This window comes from Phyllostomus hastatus, unplaced genomic scaffold (genome assembly GCF_019186645.2).
Source record: "Phyllostomus hastatus isolate PE091 unplaced genomic scaffold, TTU_PhHast_1.1 phas_contig_198, whole genome shotgun sequence".
Taxonomy (NCBI): domain Eukaryota; kingdom Metazoa; phylum Chordata; class Mammalia; order Chiroptera; family Phyllostomidae; genus Phyllostomus; species Phyllostomus hastatus.
Genome location: NW_025333715.1, coordinates 1,859,756 through 1,876,288, shown reverse-complemented (window position 1 = coordinate 1,876,288; position 16,533 = coordinate 1,859,756). Strand labels below are relative to the sequence as shown.

At 64.8% G+C, this 16,533-nt stretch overlaps 1 protein-coding gene across 3 annotated transcripts; it reads left to right on the top strand.

Annotated features, from left to right (window-relative positions):
- Positions 1 to 248: 248 nt before the first annotated feature.
- GTSE1 (G2 and S-phase expressed 1) lies at positions 249 to 14,070 on the top strand. Of its 3 annotated transcripts, XM_045834930.1 has the most exons (14): positions 250 to 368; positions 2,756 to 2,921; positions 3,051 to 3,179; positions 3,477 to 3,575; positions 5,379 to 5,439; positions 5,543 to 6,128; positions 7,277 to 7,447; positions 7,961 to 8,087; positions 9,141 to 9,497; positions 9,795 to 9,867; positions 10,831 to 11,034; positions 12,380 to 12,560; positions 12,945 to 13,136; positions 13,603 to 14,070. In XM_045834930.1, the coding sequence occupies exons 3-14, from the start codon at positions 3,059 to 3,061 to the stop codon at positions 13,684 to 13,686; spliced, it is 2,256 nt and encodes a 751-aa protein (XP_045690886.1). In that variant the 5' UTR covers positions 250 to 368; positions 2,756 to 2,921; positions 3,051 to 3,058; the 3' UTR covers positions 13,687 to 14,070. The 3 variants fall into 3 exon arrangements, with proteins under 3 accessions (XP_045690888.1, XP_045690886.1, XP_045690887.1); XM_045834932.1 differs by lacking the exon at positions 3,051 to 3,179 and having other exon boundaries at positions 249 to 368; XM_045834931.1 differs by lacking the exons at positions 250 to 368; positions 2,756 to 2,921; positions 3,051 to 3,179 and adding an exon at positions 3,196 to 3,359.
- The last annotated feature ends 2,463 nt before the right edge of the window (positions 14,071 to 16,533 follow it).

The window sequence follows — 16,533 nt, the reverse complement described above, 5'->3', positions numbered from 1 at the left end:
GGGAGCCTGTCCTTCACCCCGCGCTGTCCCCCCTGCCGCTTCCCTGGACAGCCGCTCACACCCCACCTGCCCTCCCCTCTCCAGGCTCCAAGCAAGACACAACTTGGCCGGGGGAGCAGGAGCCCTGGCCCGTCCTCTGCAGAGCACCCCCCCCCCCGCCCCACTGCAGGCTGGTGAGGGCACCTCCGCAGCCCCGGGCACCTGCGCTGGTTACCGTCCCTTCCTCCCCAGCTGTCACCTCCTTGGGTCAAGACCAGTGTCACCCAACACGTGGCCTGTTGGTTGAAATCATCAGTGAATGCATAAGGGAATGAAGCAGAATCCTACCCGGTGGGGGAGGAAGAAAAGAACCCATCACAAAAGAGAGGGTGAGGCTTAAGAGGCGGATGGAGGGAAGATGGAGGGAGTTGAGAGTTTGCGGCAACAAGTGATTAACCACTGGCGCTGTTCGCTGAGCACCTACTATGGGCTGGCCGGATGCAGGCAGAGGGGCATCGGGAATGGGTGTTGGGGACCCTCACCCCCTGCAGGGGAGTGGGGATCTGACACCTGAGCCAAGACCCCCCAAGTCGAAGACCCTCTGTGCGGCTGCCACACGCAGCTGCCCTGTGGTCACGAGTCGGGCCAGGCTGCCTGGGGACCGTGGATGAGACCCGGCGGCACCGAGCCAGCCGCTGCCTCCCGCCGGCGGAGGGAAGCCTGGAGCTCCTGGGCCGGCGGGCCTGAGAAAGCGGCGTACCTGAGGGTGATGGACCCCAGAGGGGCGGCTGGGACGTGGCCCCACCCAGCACCCTCCTTTGAGCCCCTCTCTCTATCCAGGGCCCCTCCAGGGCTCCCCTGTTTCTCGAGCCAATGAACTCTCCTCTTTCTAAAGCCAGCGTGAAGCTGGTGTTCCGGTTCCGGCACCCAGAGGCTGTGGGCGGGCACTCGCAGCCGGGGCCTGCGCCTGGGTCTGCCTGGCACCCTCTCTCTCTGGCGAAGCAGGGTCTTGAGCCCAAGATGAAGGGACGCAGAAAGGAGCCCGGGATCAGAGGCTCGGGTGGGAATCCCAGGGTCCGGGGCCCAGCGCCTGGGAGCGCAGTGGGCGTGGAGAGGGAGGCTGCAGAGGGGGCCCCCAGGTAGGAAAGAGGTGTGTGTGGGGGGGGGTCGCCAGGACAAACCAAAGGGACTGCAGAGTCCCTTTGCAGAGTCCCTGCAGAGTGCAGGTCGGACTCCTGTCCAGCTGCTATCCGCCCCTCCCCCTGCCCCGGGGCCATCTTGCCCAGTCCTCGCTCGGCTCCTGCCCAGTGCCCCGAGCTGGGCTGGTGAGGCTGGGGGACAGCGGTGACCGGAGCCCACCCTGCTGCCCTGTGGGGGCTCAGAGTCTGTTGAGGAGCCAGACTGGGGGTCCGAAGTGGCACAGGACCAGGGCAACACAGAGTGAGGGTTGTGGTTGTTGTGACACCAGGGACAGGGGAGGCCAGAGGTGGCCCAGCCATCCTGGAGGGCTTCTTGGTGGAGGTCCTGGACACGGGACGAATGCCCCCCCAACAGGTCTCCACCCAGACTGCCCAGATAGATGGCCCCACGTCATCCCTGCACATGGTGCTGTGCTCTCCCCCCAGAATCCCACCTTTCCTGCCGCAGACCCCGTGGGAGGTCCCAGGCTCCCCCCTCCCGCCCTCTCCTCCTTTCAGTCCTGCTAGAAATGCCGGAGAAATAGAGGCGGGAGGAACCGGGTGATCTGATCCGACTGCCTTTATTGGATGCTGCGATTGCAGGCTGGCTGAGTCGGATGGACGGCAGCCCCCCGGGGAGGCAGGAAAGGGGTTTGTGAGAGGATAGGGGTGGGGTGAGTCTCTTGTTCTTCCAGGTAGGTGCCTCAGGATGGGAGTCAGGACAATGGGTCAGGTAAAGGGCCGGACCGTTCCCAGGGACAGGAGGGTCAGTCTGACCACCGGCCCTTGTAGCTGGCGCCAGATGTCTACTGTGCGAGATGGGAGGGTTTCTTTTTGTTTTTTTTTAGATTTTATTTATTTTTAGAGAAGGGGAGGGAGGGAAGGAGTGGGGGAGAGAGAGAGAGAGAGAGAGAGAGAGAGAGAGAGAGAGAGAGAGACATCAATGTGCAGTTGCTGGGGGCCGTGGCCTGCAACCCAGGCATGTGCCCTGACTGGGAATCGAACCTGCGATGCTTTGGTTCACAGCCCGCGCTCCATCCACTGAGCTACGCCAGCCAGGGCGGGAAAGTTTCGATTATGCCACAGGCTGTCAGGCGACTGGGGACAGCTGAGTCATGGGCAGTCCCTGGGGTTGGAAACTGGCCTGACCCTTTCCAGTCCCCATCAAGTGGAGCAACAGCTTTGTGACACAGAGCCCTGGGTGGAGCCCCTCATTCCACCGCAAGCCCATCAGGTGGGCATTACTAACACCTGGCTCACAGTCCAGGGCTCCAATTGGTTCTACCCAGTTGGCCCCGCCACCAATCCTCCTCCCGCCTCTCAGATCACGGGTCTCCTATCTGCTCCAACCTGGCCACCGGACCCTGCCTTGAGATGCACCCCTGCAATCCGCACCCCACCGCCCCAAACAGATCCAGCTCCCCAGTGCTCTATAAAGCCCTGGGCAGGTTCCGGCCGCACTCTGTGGCCGTGCTGAGGCCCTCATCAACGGCCAGGCAGCTTCTCCTGGTCCAGGGGCACAAACCGGCGTCGTCTGGTTAGAGTGCCTCCGGGGCGTCCCCCTGAGCAGGGACCTCGCTTCTTAATTGACCTATTAGGACCTGCCACGTACTGCTTTGAAAAGCAGGTAGACGCGCCTGTTTCATCTGGTCTTCCCAAGAACGCCCGACGATTGGAGTTTAATTTTCTCCATTTACGGATGAAGAACGGAGATCAGAACAGTTTCGCTGGTCACACGTAGCCGTCGCGAGGCTACAACTGCAGGTACAGACAGGGGAGCTGTGTGAAACCCCCGCCCCTAGGGTGCGCGGACCTCGGGCATGCGCAGCCCCCCGGCGTGCGGAGGCAGTGCGCACGCGCGGACGCGCCTCCTCTGAGACGCTCGGACTACAGCCCCCAGGATGCACCGCGCAAGGCGACCTCGCAGAGACCTTTTCAAACCGGCCAATAGCAGCCCGCGCCGCGCTCGCCGCTCCGAGTTTAAATCTAGGGCGGAGGCGTGTCGGCCGGGAGCAGCTGCGGGTACGGAGCAGGGACCTCTGGGGGTTTGGCCGGGGGCGGCGGGGTCCCCTCGCGTGTTCCGAGCCCACAGCAGCCCGGCCGACAGCTGGGAATTCCGTTGCCGCCGTCCGGGGCGTTCCGCCCTGGCTCGGACCAGCGCCGCTCCGGAGCTTGCGATCTGCAGGCGCGTGGCCCCGGGGGGTGCGTCGTATCCCTGTTGGTGCTGCTGCGGTTCACGCTGCTGGGCGTCCCCGGAGTTCAGGAACCGGGGGACCTGGGCTCTGACCCCAGCTCACCTCCGGTCCCTCCTTCCCGCAGGGACTCCGAGAGCGCTGGGCATGGAAGGCGGAGACAGCAGCGACGTGCCTCCAGCCCACCGGGCGGGCGAAGCGGAGGTGGAGGGTCCCAGGAAGGATGGTAGGTCCCCGTCACTGCAGCGCTGTTGCTCAGGGAGCCCAGTGAAGATGTCGGTCCATTTCATCCTTCCGTGAGCACGTACCTGTGTATTCCGTGCTCATCCTGTGCTCCGCGCCCATGGAACTCACGGTTTGCACGCGTCTGTCTGCAAGGAGTTTGCCTGCGTCCGCCTCCTTTATCGTTAGCTTTTCTCTACCCGCCTGGATGCCCAGTTTCACGTTCCGTCCCAAAAGGGATTCTCTTTTGGGAAATAAAGCGCCCCACCCAGAGCGCTTTTATTTGCTGCCCTGATCCCAGGGCCCAGACCACCACCTGGCTCTTCACTCAGATCATCTGGGGAATGGAACCTGACGTTTTCCTCCTGTTTGTGGCTGCTTTCCGTTTACCAGCGCTGGTTTAGGGTCCTCGCCACCGCCTCAGTGAGGGAGGCTGGCTGTCACTTGGCCGTCTCGTTCTGTCCGGGTCAGGTGTGAGTGTCCGGTCGCCAGTACAGCCTCCCGGGAAGGATGAGGGGCGGTGCCCTTTTTCTGTTAGAGCATGTTGACATCCTTTCAGCCTTTGTTCCTCGACACCCGCGCGAGGCGGGTGCACTGGGTATCCAGGCGTCCTTAACACCTTCGTTTTGCTCATCTCTCTGTGTTCTTTATCCAGCCTCCCGTGGCGTGGTTAGGTATTTCCCTGGTGCTTTGTAGACACCATTCGTGAGTCAGTCCTCCGTGGGGTGAGCTGCAGGTCTGCTGGTCCCTGTTCACTGTTTCTTTTGACTTCGCTCAGGGCGATTTTTGCCAGACAGAGATCAAAAACGGTGTTGTATATTGGACCATCAACCTTTCCTTTTATGGCCTCAGGCCTGGTGTCCTAGACCTCCACCCTCCAGCTTATAAAATAGTTTCCCCATGGTTTATGGTTCTTTTAGGATTTAAGAAAATATATTTTATTTTTAAAGATTTTATTCATTTATTTTTAGAGAGGGTGAAGGGAGAGAGAAACAGGGAGAGAAACACTGATGTGTGGTTGCCTCTTGTGTGCCCCCTACTGGGGACCTGGCCCACAACCCAGGCATGTGCCCTCACTGGGAATTGAACCGGTAACCCTTTGGTTCGCAGGCTGGCACTCAATCCACTGAGCCACGCCAGCCAGGGCTAGGGTTTTTTTTTGTTTGTTTTTTTTTTAGTTATGTCAGATACTGGATTTGTTTTTGAAAGAGGATATTTTGTAGTTTGTAAGCAGGGACCTTATCTCTCGGGGAGCCAAGGCAGGCGGCCTTCGGAAAGGGTGCGTCCCCGAGAATGACTGAGCGGGTCTCGAGTAGCCGCTCGGATGACAGGAATGACGGGGCGAGTGAGTTTTAGATCACGTCTGTGAGAGAAGCACTCGGGTGTTCAGGAGAGCGCAGCCAACCTGGAAGGGCTGGTGCTATTTTTTTTAAAGATGTTATTTATTTATTTTTAGAGAGGGAAGGGAGGGAGAGGGAGAGAAAGAGAGAGAGAAACATCAATGTGCGGTTGCTGGGGGCCGTGGCCTGCAACCCAGGCATGTACCCTGACTGGGAATCGAACCTGCGACACTTTGGTTCGCAGCCCACGCTCAATCCACTGAGCTACGCCAGCCAGGGCAGCTGGCGCTATTTTAAAAAGAGACTGGAAAACGTAAGATTGTCCGGAGCCCCCGTGGAAATGCGGCTGCTGAGTAACGGGAAGTCGCTCTTCGGGGAGTGAGACTCCCCAGCGGTCTGGGTGGGGACCGGCAGCAGGTCCCGCGTGTCGGCCTGGCCCTAGAGTGACGGCAGACTCTCTCCCCTAGACAGTGTCCTCCTTCTGGCCGACGAAAGCTTCGACTTCGACCTCTCCTTGTCTTCTCTCAGGTAAACGAACCTGTCTTCTTCCCTTGCCGTGGGCGTGACCACATTCAGTGAGACCCTCCACTTCGACGCCGGGGTCACTAACGGTCCTCTCCCTTTAACGCAGTGCCAATGAGGACGACGAGGTCTTCTTCGGACCCGTCGGGCACAGAGAGCGGTGCATCGCTGCCCGGCTGAAAGGAGACACCCCGAGTCCCGAAGCCGGCCGCGTCCGCTGGAGCCCCCTCACCGGGGAGAAGTTCGTGGAGGTGTACAAAGAGGCCCACCTCCTGGCCTTCCAGATCGAGAGCAGCAGCAGGAGCCAGGCGGCCCACGCTGCGCGGCCCGAGGGCGGCGAGAGGTTCATCCAGGACTCCAGGTTGAAGATCAGCCTGTTCGAGAAAGAAAATGAAAGCAGGAAAAGCCCCGGCTCACTTAAGAGGGAGACGTACTGCCTGTTGGAAGGCCCCTTGAGCGGGCCGCAGCTGTCGGGCGTGCAGCCCGCCTCGGGTGTGGGTCCCCGGAGCACCGCGGCCCAGGCCCAGCTCACCCGGACGTGGGGGCCCTCGCCCCCTCCCCGTCCCTCTCTGCCCCTGGACCCCAGTCCCGTCCGCCCTCCGAGCCAGGCGGCGACTCAGAAGAGGGTCGTCAGCAGACTGCCGCCGCCCCGAGCGTCTGTCAGAGGGAAGAACACGCACTTGGCTGTGGAGAAGGTAGCCACAGCCACGCGGCAGCTGCTGGTCTGGGAACGGGAGGGGTCCCTGGCTTGTCAGTCTTCGAGGGTCCACCCTGCAGCGGGGACCTTACTGGGCGGGGGGGATGTGGAGGCATGGCCGCCACTTGGGGGGCTCGTGGTGGTGGTGGGGGCAGGTCTGGGGTGGATGTGGGCCGTGCCTCCTTCCAAGTTCTGGTTGAAATCGTTCCTTTGATTTTGTCACAAGACTGTGCAGTGGGGGTTGCGTTTGCATTACCAACCAACTTCCCAAAATTGTCCCTCCTGGAGTAGCCACTTGTCGTCCTCCTCAACGGGGACGAAGTTTAGGTGCTTTCCTGCAGGCAGCAAGCAAGGAGCTGGCCCGGGAAGTGGCAGCGGGCAGGTGTCCCTCCAGGACACGTCAGCCATCTCCGGGGAGCTGGGGTCCTAGGGGCTGGAGGGGAGTGCACAGGGGAGCGGGAGTGGGGGTAAGGTGCAGGCTGCTTCCAGGTGTAGTCTGGCTGTGCGCCCAGGGCGGGCAGGGAGCGAGGGAGGGAGGGAGGCCGCTCATACTCTGCAGGAGCTGGCTGCGGCCTGCCCTGCGCCTTTCCCCGCGCCGCCCCACTGTGAGCCCGTCCCGTCCGTCCCAGAGCGGTGACTCTCGGTGGGGCTGCTAGCAGTTGAGGTCAATGCAGACGCCCGGCCAGGGCCTAGACGGCCCTTTTCCCTCCACAAAAAGCCCTGAACCACATGCCCCATCACCAGGACCCAGAACCGAGCCGCCAAAGGCACCCCAGCCTGCAGTGCAGGCAGAGCCTGCGGAGCCGGGGCCCAGCACGGACCGGGAGGCGGGCCAGGCGGGCCAGCCCTCCCTCACGTGGAGACCGTTTGCATGCGCATCTCTGAGCTGACGTTTCTAGAGTAAGGTTGACGTGCGTCTTGTGCAGAGTTGACTCAGGGCAGGGAGATTGCCTTGTAACGTGGGCTCTTCCGGGGCCTCTGTCCCCTCCTAGCAGTGACCCGGTGCCGGAGAGCAGGGGGTTTGGCCAGCGAGGTGCCGGCGCTGCCGCTGAGCTGCACGTGGAGCTCAGCCGGCGTGGGCAGCCGGCGTGTGTCCGTACGCGGTGCGAACCAGACGGCTCTCACACCCCGACTTAACATTTTCAGTCCGTGAAGGAGACACCAGCAAGTCCTTCCGGGGCGAAAACCCTGGCCGAGAAGGAGTCCCAGGGGGACAGGCCCCCGGACACGCCCAGCGCTGCCCAGGACGTCACCGGCGCGCCAGCCCGCGGAGGCCCCGGGGGCCCGGGCAAGCGAGCGCTCCCTGTGCCCAGCAAGGTGGGTCGGCTCGGCTGTCGCTGGGCAGTGCTTGTGCGTGAAGGGAGCGGGCCGGCGGCTCTGCCCCCCAGGGGTGTGACTCGGCACGGCAGTAGGGTCAGGGAGGCTGACGCCGAGACCCCGGGAGGCAGCGACCCCAGGAGGCAGCTCGGAGAAGCGAGAAGAATGGGCCCTGCACGCGCGGGGGGCCGGCCTCTGCCACGCGGGGTCACACGGGCAGTGCATCTGTGACGCGGGGGTGCTCCCTGCGGCCGGGCGATGGTGCGGGGTGGCCATTCTCGGAAACCTCAGCTCCTCCCGGGCCTGGGGACCAGCCGTCCACGTCTCTGCCGCCACTTTTCCGCGTTGGCAGCCAAGCTGCCGGACGCTGGGCCCTGGCACCCTCACTCAGCGAGCTCCCCAGGGAGATGATAGTCACGGAACTGTGAGAACGTGTTATAAAATCCTACTTTTGTGGGAATAAGTGTTGGCTCGATGATGGAGCTTTTGGTGACCGTTGGCGTCTCGTTTCAGGTGGGTCTGAAGAGAACCGCGCTGAAGCCCCCCGGCTGTGCGGCCGGTCTGGCGAGAAAGCCCGGTGCCCCGGGGGGCTTTTCGGGCGGGAGCTCCAGAGCGTGCCCGTCCCCCGTGGGGAGCACAGGTGAGCCCCCTCAGGAGGACCTGGGCGGCGGGTGGGGCTGCTGTCTGTCGCTGAGGAACGGGTGCTGTTGTGTTCCCTGGTGAAACGGGTGCCTCGGGGTGAAGCGGAACCCATCTCCAGCGCCGAGGGCCACCGGGTCAGCGGCAGTGGGACTGCTGAGCCAGTTCAGGGGTTGGGGGGGGACTCCCGGGGAGATGTGAGCGCGGTCCTGGCTGCACACCGGGCCGAGACTTTGGATCCGGCCCTTGTCAGAGCAGGTCGGTCCCCGTCCCAAGGACACACGGCGTCACCTCCCAGAGCCACACAGCCGGTGACACTGCTGATGGTCACCCCGGATGACGGGACCGTGGCCTGATGACCTCCCTGGGGCCGACGCCAAGGCCACTTGAGCAGAGGCTGGCCGGCCACATGAAAGGAAGAAACGAGGACTTTGAAAATCTAAAGAACGTGTTCTTTTAAAAAAAAGTTTATTGATTGGTTGGTTTTTCCAGAGAGAGGAAGAAAGAGATACCAGTTTGTTCCGCCCGTTCTCGTCTCACTGGCTGACTCCCGGGGGGGGGGCGCTGATTCCCCTGTGTGTGCCCCCCCCACCCCCCGGGGAATCAAACCCGCACCCTCGGCCTGTCGGGACGATGCTCCAACCGACTGAGCCACCCGGCCAGGGCAGGAAATGTTCTCTGTGAACCACCAGAGGGCGCCCCAGTTGCCTTCATGGAAAAGCGGGGAGTGTCCGAGGCCTCGGAGGGACCAGGGTGCCCCCTCCTGCCTCTCGGCGGCCGTCTGCAGGGGCCTCCGGAGCCCGCTGGGCCCAGCCTGTCCTGCGACGGAGGATGCCGCCCGGCGGACGCACAGAACGTTGTCCGTGGCGTCACGTGTTGCTCTCACCCCGAAGCTGCCCCGGCGGATGGCAGCGGTGCGCCCCACCAGCAAGCAGTGCGGGGGACACATGCGTGCTGCGGGGCGCACCTCTCACCGGTGCCGGTCAAAGTTCACACGTTGGGGGTCGTGCGAGCCTGAGCGGTAACCGCAGGCCTCCTGTGGCTCCTCTTCCAGGTGCATCGGGGGGACGTCGGAGCGTCTCTGCAGAAGGTTCCCGGCCTCCTTCGGACCCCCGCCAGCCAGGCCCAGGGGGGGCTGCCGCGGCCCCGCCGTCCCTGCAGGCCCGCCCTGCGGCCGTGTGCGGGCAGAGCTGGTGCCCCGGGCGGCCCGCGGCGCCCACGACGTCGGCTCCCCCCCAGCCCCAGACGCCCGAGGAGCCGCGAGGCGCGAGGCTGAGCTCCCAGACCCGTCTGCCCGGGTCTGCTCGGCGGAGTGCGGCCGGGGGCGCCAGGCGGGAGTCCTCTCTGCACTCCGGGACGAAGGCCGTGCCTGCCCCTGCGAGTCCCTTTAAAGTCCCTAAGTTTCCTGCCGGTGAGTAGGAGGCCACTGCGGTGGGTTTCAGAGGGGCGAACGGGCTCTAGGTGAAGTTGAGTGACGGCCCCTCGGCGGCCCCGCCCACGGAGCGCCTTAGCTCCGCCTCCGGCTGGCTCTGGAGGAGGGGGGCGGGGGGCGGGGCTCCTTGTCTCACGTGCCCGTCCGTGTGACACGGGCCTTGCCACCCCTGCCCCTTCGCTGCGCCTGGGGGCAGTGGAGACGGCACAGAGCCCCGGCGAGGGACGGCCCACCTGGTCCCCGTGGACCGACCGCTCGCTTCCTCTCTGGCCTCAGGTGGACCCCCAGACAGCGCGACGCCCCGGCTCTCTCGGGCACCGAGGCCGCAGTCCTGCACGTCGACGGGGAGGTAACGAGCTGCATGACCCCAGAGTCAAGCAAACGCTCCTGCTGACGCGCTTCCCGAGGGGGCCCTGCAGCCCGGCTGCGTGTGTCTGGCCCTCGCCCCCGTCTCTCGGGGCCACTTTTACAGCCACTGCAATTCCTATACGCGCAGACCCGCCCCCACGGTTGGGGGCCGGCCCCCAGCCCTGGCCTGGGGCGACCGTGGGCCAGGCGCCCAGCGGAGCGGTGCGCGTGCCCGTCCAGCCGGAGACGCTGACCAGCCGCTCTGGGTGCAGCGCTCGGGGGCGCAGGGCGGTGCGGGGCCCTGGCAGGCAGCGCGGCCTCACCGTCCAGCCCCTTCCCGGAGTGGTTCTCTGCGTCGGTCCTCGCTCAGGTCTGCTTCAGGCTCCGAAGGGCACAGCGACTCCTTGACCGGTGACAGGCTGTAGCCACGGCACCCCCAGACCTCCCCGGGTGTCCTTTCCTTAAGCACAGTAACCGACCTGACCGCACCTCGCTCCTTCGCCGGCAGCGAGGCGGGTCCCGACCGCGGAAGCCACGGCACCGCTGGGGCTGGGGGGTGGGCAGGGCTGCGTGGCGAGCAGGTGTTGGCCCACAGCCGGCTCCAGTGGCCTTGAGCCTGGGAGTGGGCGAACGGGCAGTGGCCCGGCGGGACCCCGCTGTGGGTCCGGGTGTCCTTGTGGGAAGGTCTGTGACAGCCGGTGACTTAGGTCTCTCCCGAACCTCCTGCGAAGTGTGTCCTCCGGGCAGCGCCAGGAAGGGCAGTCACGGCGAGGGGAACCTGTGAGGACAGAGGAGGGGCCGCGGGGAGGAGGGACTGGAGGCGCACGCCGGCCCGGGGGGCAGCCCTCTGCCGGGTGGGACCTCTTCATTGGGAACTGAGCCCCGCGCTGCGCGTGCGCACTGGCTGGACGACCTGGCGCGTCTGAGGTCACCTGTGCGTAAGAGCCCAACGTTGTCTCTCCAGGGCTGTCCACGGCACTCCGGCTCGGCGTGCCTCGGGGCCCGTCTCCCGGACCCCCGTGAGTGCGCCACGCGTGGCCGCCCTGCTCACACCCGCCGGCCGCCGGCTCTCAGGCCTTCCGGTGCCGACCCCGAGGACCCAGCCCAGGACCCTGGCTGCTCCCCAGCGTGGGTCTGCTCGGCGCCTCTCTTCCGAGCCCCGGAGAAGGTATGCAGGGAGGTGAGGTGACCGAGAGGCTGCCGCAGGTCCGTCTCAGGTCCGCGAGGCCTCCAGAGGCCGCTGTGCTGGGCAGGCGGCCCGCCTGTACGCGGCCGCTCCGCAGGGGCCAGGCTCACGCCTGCCGGGGAGACGCTCGCGGGGGAAACCAGGAGACAGCTCCTCGCGGTCTCGGCGCCCCTGCTGACCGGGAGCGCGCGGGGAGGTGTTCCGGAGCCGGCTGGGGGGAGTGCCCTTTACCAACGATCTTCAAAATCCAGTCCCATGTGCCTGTGCCCCAGGGATCCCGCCCCTGGTGTGAGACCCAGTCCAGACAGAGGTGCCAGCGGCCGCAGAGGGCTCTGGGGCAGGGGCTGGAGGGCCCCCACCCCAGGAAGGCCCGAGTCAGCACGGCTCCTGCTCCCTGGGGGCGTTTCCGTGGGAACCCTTGGGCGAGAGGATGCGGAAGAGGGTGCGGAACGGGGTCGCGTCTCCGTAAGACAGACAGCGGCTGAGAAAACCACGGGAGAGGCCCACAGCCCCCGCCGTGGGTGTGCCGCACCCCACGTGTGTTGATCTGCGTGCGTGCGTGCCTGCCTCTGCGCGGCGCCGCGAGAACGGAGGAGGCGGGGCCCGCACTGGCACCAGGAGACCCGGTCTGAGCGCCGTCACAATGCTCATGTGTGTTCGTAGATGGAGGAAGAAGCCCCTTCAGGTTGTGACAAAGTCTTTGAAACACTGAAGTGGAAATACAGTGTGTTAACTGCGGAAACGGCCGCTCTCCTTGGCTCCGTCGTGTGACTCAGTGTCCAGACGGCAGGGGTGTGCGGGCCCGCCCGGCGCAGCCTGCGTCCTGGGCCTGGAGACGGGCGGTGCGCGCTGCGCCCTCTAGCGGGAAACAGGCGCCGAAGGACGGTCTGCCTGGGAAGGGGGTGTCTTGGGAGGCCCAGATGTGGAGCGTGTGACCAGGGAGCCCACCTGCCGCCGAGGCTACAGCAGGGGGGCTGCCCCGCGGGCTTGCGGCGCTGGAGAGCGGTCCGGTCTAGGAATAGATGGACGGAGAAGCTGCTGGGCCGCACGGGGATAGGGGCGCGGACAGAGCCCACTCCCCGGGGGTCCCGCTCCTCGCCTCCTGTGCAGTAGCCCGAGCAAAGGGGACTGGAGTGGGTGCACAGTGAGAGCAGGTGGCCCGAATCTCGGAGCCGATCGGACCTCAGAAATCGTTCGGTCCTCCTGATGGAGCCGGAACCGGAGCCACGGTGCCGTCCACCGTGGTCCCTCCTCCAAGACCAGCTCTCGGCTGCACAGTGCCCTTCCCTGCCCCCAGAAATTCCCTCACGCGCCCGCCCCCCCGCAGGCCCGTGCCCGGGAGCCGGTGCTGGGACGAGCCCTCCGACGGGAGCTCTTCTCCTCCGGCGGCCGTGCCGCAGGCTCTCAGCTTCTCTCCGGAGAAGAGCGACTTCGCCCTCCCTACCAGCGTCGCCGCAGTGCAAGCACCGGACGAGGCACAGGCCCCTGCGGACATGGCCCCGGCCGAGGTAAACGGAACATAGGACTTCCCTGTCCTGGGATCAGCGGAACCTGCCTGGAGGCTGAGCAGCAACTCAGGCCTCGGCTGGCAGAGTCGCCCCCGCAGGAGAAAAAGGCCACCCCTCTGCCCTGTGACCCCAGAGGGCCAGGGCTCTCTCAGAGGACCGACAGGGAGGCAGGGTGGCAGCGGGGGTTGGTGGGCGCACTGTGCTGGGCACGGAAGCAGGCAGGCACTCGGGGCCGGGGCGCCTGGCTCTCCCTGGCAGGGCCCGTCCGTCCGCCCTTAGTCTTACAGACTGTCCGCGCCCGGGTCAGAGCAGGCCTGTGCTTCCCGAGATGACGGTCGGGAAGGAGGGGGACCGGCCCTGACCCTGGGGTCGCTTGCTGTCTAGGTTCTGCTGGTGGACATCCCGCTGGAGCGGCTGCGCATCGCCCCCGCCGCGCAGAGCTCCCCGCCCGCCGACGTGGCTCTCATTGACTTCCGCAGCCCCCCGGGGGCCGGTGGGCCCCTGATCGACCTCCTGGTGAACACTCCGGACGCGGGCAGGAGCGCCGCGGCCAAGCTGCCCCCCCACGTGGGACAGGTGAGGCGCCGCCGGAGGGCCGTGGGGCTCTGGCCTCAGGGGGTCTCGGCCCTAGATTTGTTCCTGGATCCCCAGACTCCACGGTGACCCTGGGGAGTGGCCTTCTGGCTCCTCAGGGCCCCAGGTCTCCAGGCACAGCTCACCTTTGGTGGCGAGAGCTCCAACTTCCGGCCCCACTGAGGAGCTTCAGGGACCCAGGAGCTCGCCGAGGGTCGGGGGATCACAATGCCATCCCCGGGTCCCTGGTGCCTCATGGGTGACGGGAGAGCGTAGCCGTGTGAGGGACCCAGAGCTTCCGTGGGTGGCGTTCTCCCGGCTTCTCAGAGGGCCCTCCAGATGTCAGCGTGCCCGAGCCCCAGCAGGGACGGACCCCGGCTGCCCAGGGTCCACTGGGGGGAGGGGAGAAGGGCCAGGGGGGCGGGGTGGGGTGCACTGCTCACCCCCCCTCCGCCGCCCTCTCCTGTAGCTGGTGGACCCGTGCGCCCCGCTGATCCAGCTGAGCCCCGAGGCCGACAAGGAAAACATGGACTCACCGCTGCTCAAGTTCTGAGCAGGACACGCGGGAGCCTGGCGTGTCACCCTCTGTCACAAGAACGGCCCATCCTCGGGCGGTCTGCGACCCTCAGAGATGAGTTTTAGGAGAGACTGTGTCGGAAACACCCAAGGGAAACCGCCGTGCTCGGTGCGGGGGTGGGGGGGGAGACTGCGGGAGTGGGGCGAGCCCGTGCCCGCCCAGCTGTTCCAGCCCCCCGCCGCTCCCTGCGCCGGGCGGGAGTCAGAAGCCCCCCCAGATGGGAGTTGCTTTGAATGTGTTTTTATGTAAAATAGCAAGTCACCATTTTAAAAACTAGGTTTATTGTATGAAAAGTTAAGTATTCTAGATTTAAGTTAAGTTGTAAATGAAAATATATTAAAGCGTATCTTGATTTTCACACACACGTAGCTATTTTTCTCACTCTGGTCAGCGGGCAGGGTCTGTGTGACCAGACTTCCGAACCGGGCTGGCTGTGGACGGCGACCTGGAGGACAGGGTGCTGAGGGAGGCGTCAGGCTGAAAAGGAGACACCGTGTGGCCTCACGCATGCCTGGGGTCTTAAAAGAACGCAGAGAACAGGCGGCCTGAGGTGGGCTGGGGGGGCTGGGAAGTGGGTGAAGGCGTCCAAGGCACGAACTTCCGTTACTTAAAAGACAAAGTCATGGGCACGTAATTACAAAGCAGTGTGAGTGGAAGCGGCCGTACCTGTAGCCCCAGGCCTGGGGTGGGCCAGGCAGTGGGCACGGTCACTGGGCACCCAGGTCAGGCGGCGGTGATGGCCACAGGCCTGCGGAGAGGCTCCTGGGGCGGGGGCGGGGTGAGGAGGGGGCTGGACGGAGAGGACGCTCCCCTGCCATCCCGAGGTGATGCCCAGCCGGGCGCCCAGCAGGGGCTCCCCGAGGCAGGGCCCAGGGCGCTGGGTGGGCGTGTCCCCTGCCCGCAGCCCTTCGGACGGGGTGTTTGTTCACTCTCGCTGGCCCGGGAGAGAACCTGTCCGAGAACCGCCCAGTTCCGAGAGGCACTTCCGCAGGCAGAAAGGCTGCTAACTGGGCGGATCCCTTCTGGGCTCCCGCCTGGCGTTCCCTGCAGGAGGCCCGGGACCCTGGGTCCCCAAGGGCTGGGAGGAGGGCGCTGGTTGATGTGAGTGAGTCACCACCGGCACCGTGGCTCTGTGGTCTGAAGAGCAGGAGGGTGACCTGCACTGCGTGGGTGGCCCTTGCTGCGCCTGGAGACGCAGCCTTACCTCAGAGACCCGGGGGTTTGCGTCCTTACCTGCAGCCGCCCGTAAACCAGCAGCCGGGCTCACAACAGGCCCCGCGCCGGGGGGACCCGCCCTGACAGCCGCTGCAGCGGAGAGCCTGCAGGCACCACACCAGCCCCCTTGCCCCTCGGTTCCGGCGGGCAGCCGGGATTCTAGAACTCGGTGCCACGGGGGTCCTCCGATGCCAGGCTGTCACTCAGTTCATAGGAGAAAAACTCTGAAACGAAGTCACTCAAATATTTGCGGACACGCTGTGGTGGGCAGGCTGCGTTTCTGCTGGGGATGTAGGGGGTATAGGGGTGCAGAGTTCATACCCCCGCCTGCTGGGGGATCACTGTTTGGTGGGAGAGAGGGGCCCAGCGGGGCTCTGGCCACCCGGTGTCCTGCCTACACGGGGGCGTTGGGCCGGGCTGCTGCCTCTCTCCACTCTGGGCTGCCCAGCTCTCCTGGGGGCCCAGGGGCTTCCTCTGTCTGACCTGCAGGTGTCCCCAGGCAGGACAGACATAATTGCATTCAGTTCCCTTCAAACAGGTGGGAGAAGGCCCTCAAGGGCCCAGGTGGGTACAGCGGCATTTCCCACCCAGAGCATGGCGTCCCTGCTCCGTCCAGCCTGGGCCTGGGCGCTGTGTGGCCGTCCTGCTGAGGCTGCTTGTCCCCCAAGCTCCTCTCCTGTGCCGGCTCCTGGTCCCTAACCCCCACTCCCACCCCCTCGCCCGGAGGAAGGAGCCACACCAGCGACGGGAGAGGAGTGCTTCCCCGGCTCTGTGAGGGGCAGGTGAGCGCCCTTGGCTGCCACTGGAGGGCCGCCCTCCGGGGTTAAGAGGTCCAACTTCACGTGATTTTTACGTTTCACCAATTTCCTAGCACAAATGTCTTCAGGTTTACGTCTCCAAAATCCACACATCTTACACCGCTGTAGACAGGGACACTGGGGCATCACTGTCCTTGCTGGCGTGGGTCCATGCACGGACCGGGCCTGTACATCGTGGTTCAAGACTCGCAGCTACAAAGTAGCTAAAATATCATTGAACTGAGAAGTAGCAGAAAACATGTTGCCAACGAACCGTGTTTCCTCCACTGTGGGTGGCTTGCTGCCTACCTAAACCCAAACCCTCTGCCTCTGTCGTGGGCAGCCTGCCCACGACAAACCCTCCACGACAAGCCCTGGACTCGCCCTAACCTTCTACCAAACTGCCGCTCCAGGAAGGACGTGGTCCTCCAGGCCAGGCCAGAAAACCCAGTGACAACAGTACGACCTCGGCCACAGACTCCGCTAAACGTCCACCCGTCCTTCTGCTGGAGCCTGGTCTAGATGCGGGTTTACCCCTCGCTCTGGGGAAACGCAGGATGAAACTGCCTCCCCTGCCGGACGTTTTCCTCATACCTCCCTTATTCTTCTGAAAAAGTCACTCCTGTGTTCCCCGCGGGGCCTGGCCACCCTCCTACCCTGGAGCTCACCCAGGCCTGCCCTCGGCACCAGTGGCCAGGACTGTCCAATTGTCATTTCTTCGAAATGGGGCCCCAAGGTCTGGCTAACTTCACTGCAGACCCTTAAAACTACTCCTGAAACCATCCAGCCTCAGTAGTTGTCCCCGTGTGAG

Coding starts and splice junctions, on each gene's coding strand:
- GTSE1 (XM_045834930.1), top strand. CDS start 3,059: ATGCACCGCGCAAGGCGACCTCGCAGAGACCTTTTCAAACCGGCCAAT. Junction 7,448..7,960: donor CGCTCCCTGTGCCCAGCAAG/GTGGGTCGGCTC, acceptor GTCTCGTTTCAG/GTGGGTCTGAAGAGAACCGC. Junction 9,868..10,830: donor TCCTGCACGTCGACGGGGAG/GTAACGAGCTGC, acceptor TTGTCTCTCCAG/GGCTGTCCACGGCACTCCGG.